The sequence below is a fragment of the Setaria italica genome, chromosome VIII (assembly GCF_000263155.2).
Source record: "Setaria italica strain Yugu1 chromosome VIII, Setaria_italica_v2.0, whole genome shotgun sequence".
Classification (NCBI taxonomy): Eukaryota; Viridiplantae; Streptophyta; class Magnoliopsida; order Poales; family Poaceae; genus Setaria; species Setaria italica.
This window is the reverse complement of record NC_028457.1, coordinates 39,925,749-39,927,784: the sequence shown is the minus strand read 5'-3', so window position 1 is coordinate 39,927,784 and position 2,036 is coordinate 39,925,749. Positions and strand designations below refer to the sequence as shown.

The 2,036-nt window shown below is 40.0% G+C and overlaps 1 protein-coding gene across 1 annotated transcript in view; it reads right to left on the bottom strand.

Annotated features, from left to right (window-relative positions):
* Positions 1 to 483: 483 nt before the first annotated feature.
* The window catches only part of LOC101753626, a 12,253-nt gene continuing 10,700 nt past the window's right edge, over positions 484 to 2,036 (bottom strand). Inside the window, exons 2-3 of the mRNA XM_022829586.1 lie at positions 613 to 670; positions 484 to 519 (exon numbers count right to left, since the gene is read on the bottom strand). Coding sequence (XP_022685321.1) covers positions 484 to 519; positions 613 to 670 — 94 coding nt within the window. The remainder of the gene's footprint in view (positions 520 to 612; positions 671 to 2,036) is intronic.

The window sequence follows — 2,036 nt, the reverse complement described above, 5'->3', positions numbered from 1 at the left end:
CCGAGCAGGGGCGGAGCGGTGGCGGATGGTGGTGGGACGGGGTCAGGAGGGGGTGGAGGGGACCGGCAGTGGGGGGTGGGATTTTGTAAAAAAATTTTAATACCCTTTAGTACTGAACTATCAGGACCGGTTGCAAAACCGGTACTAAAAAGATTCCTGACTAGTACTAAACGTGGATTCCCTAGTAATGGAGAGGACTCTGGCCTCTATCAAATGCAAACATGCCCCCAAAGCAGCCTTTCTTTCTCTTTTTTTCTTCTATATATGTGTTTGGCCGATTAGTTTTTCCACACGCAAAATGCTAACAATGATCAGCCAACGACGACCTTCCGTGTTCGTAGCTAGCTAATCCGTTCAAATTGCGGTTGTTAATAAGTAAATTTGCCCGCACTTAGGGTTCAAATTGCGGTTGTTAATTTGCCCACACTTAGGGCTCTTTTGGCAGTAATATACTACTTGAAATAATTGTAAGGCGATAGTTTGTCACTTCCTCGATTCAGCAGCAGACCACTTCCTCGACTGTCACCACCAACCCATGCTCAAGCACGGCATTTGGCTGCCTTCGATCAGCAACATGCTCCTTCGATTCGTCTTGCTCCACTTCCAACTGACTCTCTTTTGGGCAACCTGCGCTGCTTTGCCTTTCTGCATCATTTCACTTAGTTCCCGACTGCACAAAAAGAAGAAATAGTCACAAGGCTAATCCCGCAATGCAACTAGTTCCCGATCACATGAAAAAGAAAAAGGTAGACAACAAGCACTAGTTCATTAATTCACAGCGACAGTAATATATAACAGGATGTATCTTTCCGAGATGGCTGCCTGCTGGGTTCTTGTGGGTTAATCAGACAGAGATCCGTTTATTAACTCGGTGGACATGATTATGTGGTTGGATTATTCACCGCAGAAGAAAATAGTTAAGCATAATTTATCACATAGATTTAGACAATATAATTCTAACTTAGCACATGGGGGGTATAAGTATACCAGGTACACTCGAACTGCTTAATGATGATATGAGAGTGCTTCGACAATCTAAGAGCAGCATCCAGCTGATAAAACAATAAATTTTCAAAGTAGTCTAGCATGAGTCTAATAAATATTTTTCACTTTGGACATACAAGTATAAATGTTACTGCCGGGTTATCCAAATCATACAATGCTGTCTTAAATCAGAGTCTTTTATGATTCACCTATATAGATGATATAAAAAGCTAGGCAAATTTTGCCACAGGATACTACGGCTTAGAGATTGTTTGCTCAAAGACATAAAAAAAGTTGATTTTTGCTGCTGCAGACTCCCAAATGTGTGAATATTTTCTGGGGGCACAATCTAGTGTCTTTTGGCAAAGATCATTGTTTTTTGAACATTTGCCAAAAGACACTAAATTATGTCCTCAGCAAGTTTACACACATTGAGAGTGCACAGCAGTAAAAATCAACGTCGTCAATGTGTTGAGCAAAAACCTAATCACGAAGTTCCCATGGCAAAATTTCCCAAAAACTAAGATTGTATCAACAACGTACTTGTGTATGAAAGAATATGACGACCACTCTATATACCACCCAATGGAATTTCTACACATTGAGGGTGGCACATAGAATAGATGTTCCACTTTCCTAACCCTAAAAGTGGCCGTACAAGTTCTAGGGCGCTAAGTGTTAGAAATTCAATTCATTTCCCTCAGCCTTCGGTCAGCTGGCCCAGTTGACAACTTCATAAAATCAAGCTTCTTTATGTGTTGCTATATTTACCTTGTGTTTCTTATGTCATCACAAGTTTGCACCTGAAGGTTATAAAATCCTTGATGACAAAATGCACGGGCTAAAATAAGCAAGAAAGGTTTCTTTCCAGCATAAAGAGTATGAAGGATTAAAGTAGGGCCTAAAACATTGATTAGTTAATATCATGTGTTGCCAAATCACAACGATTAGCCACTAGACGATAGTCGGACTGTCTGAATTTACTCCAGATAAGATTGATGGGATAAAAATTACTTGAACTTTTTTTTATTTTTAACCCTTTTTTTTATTTA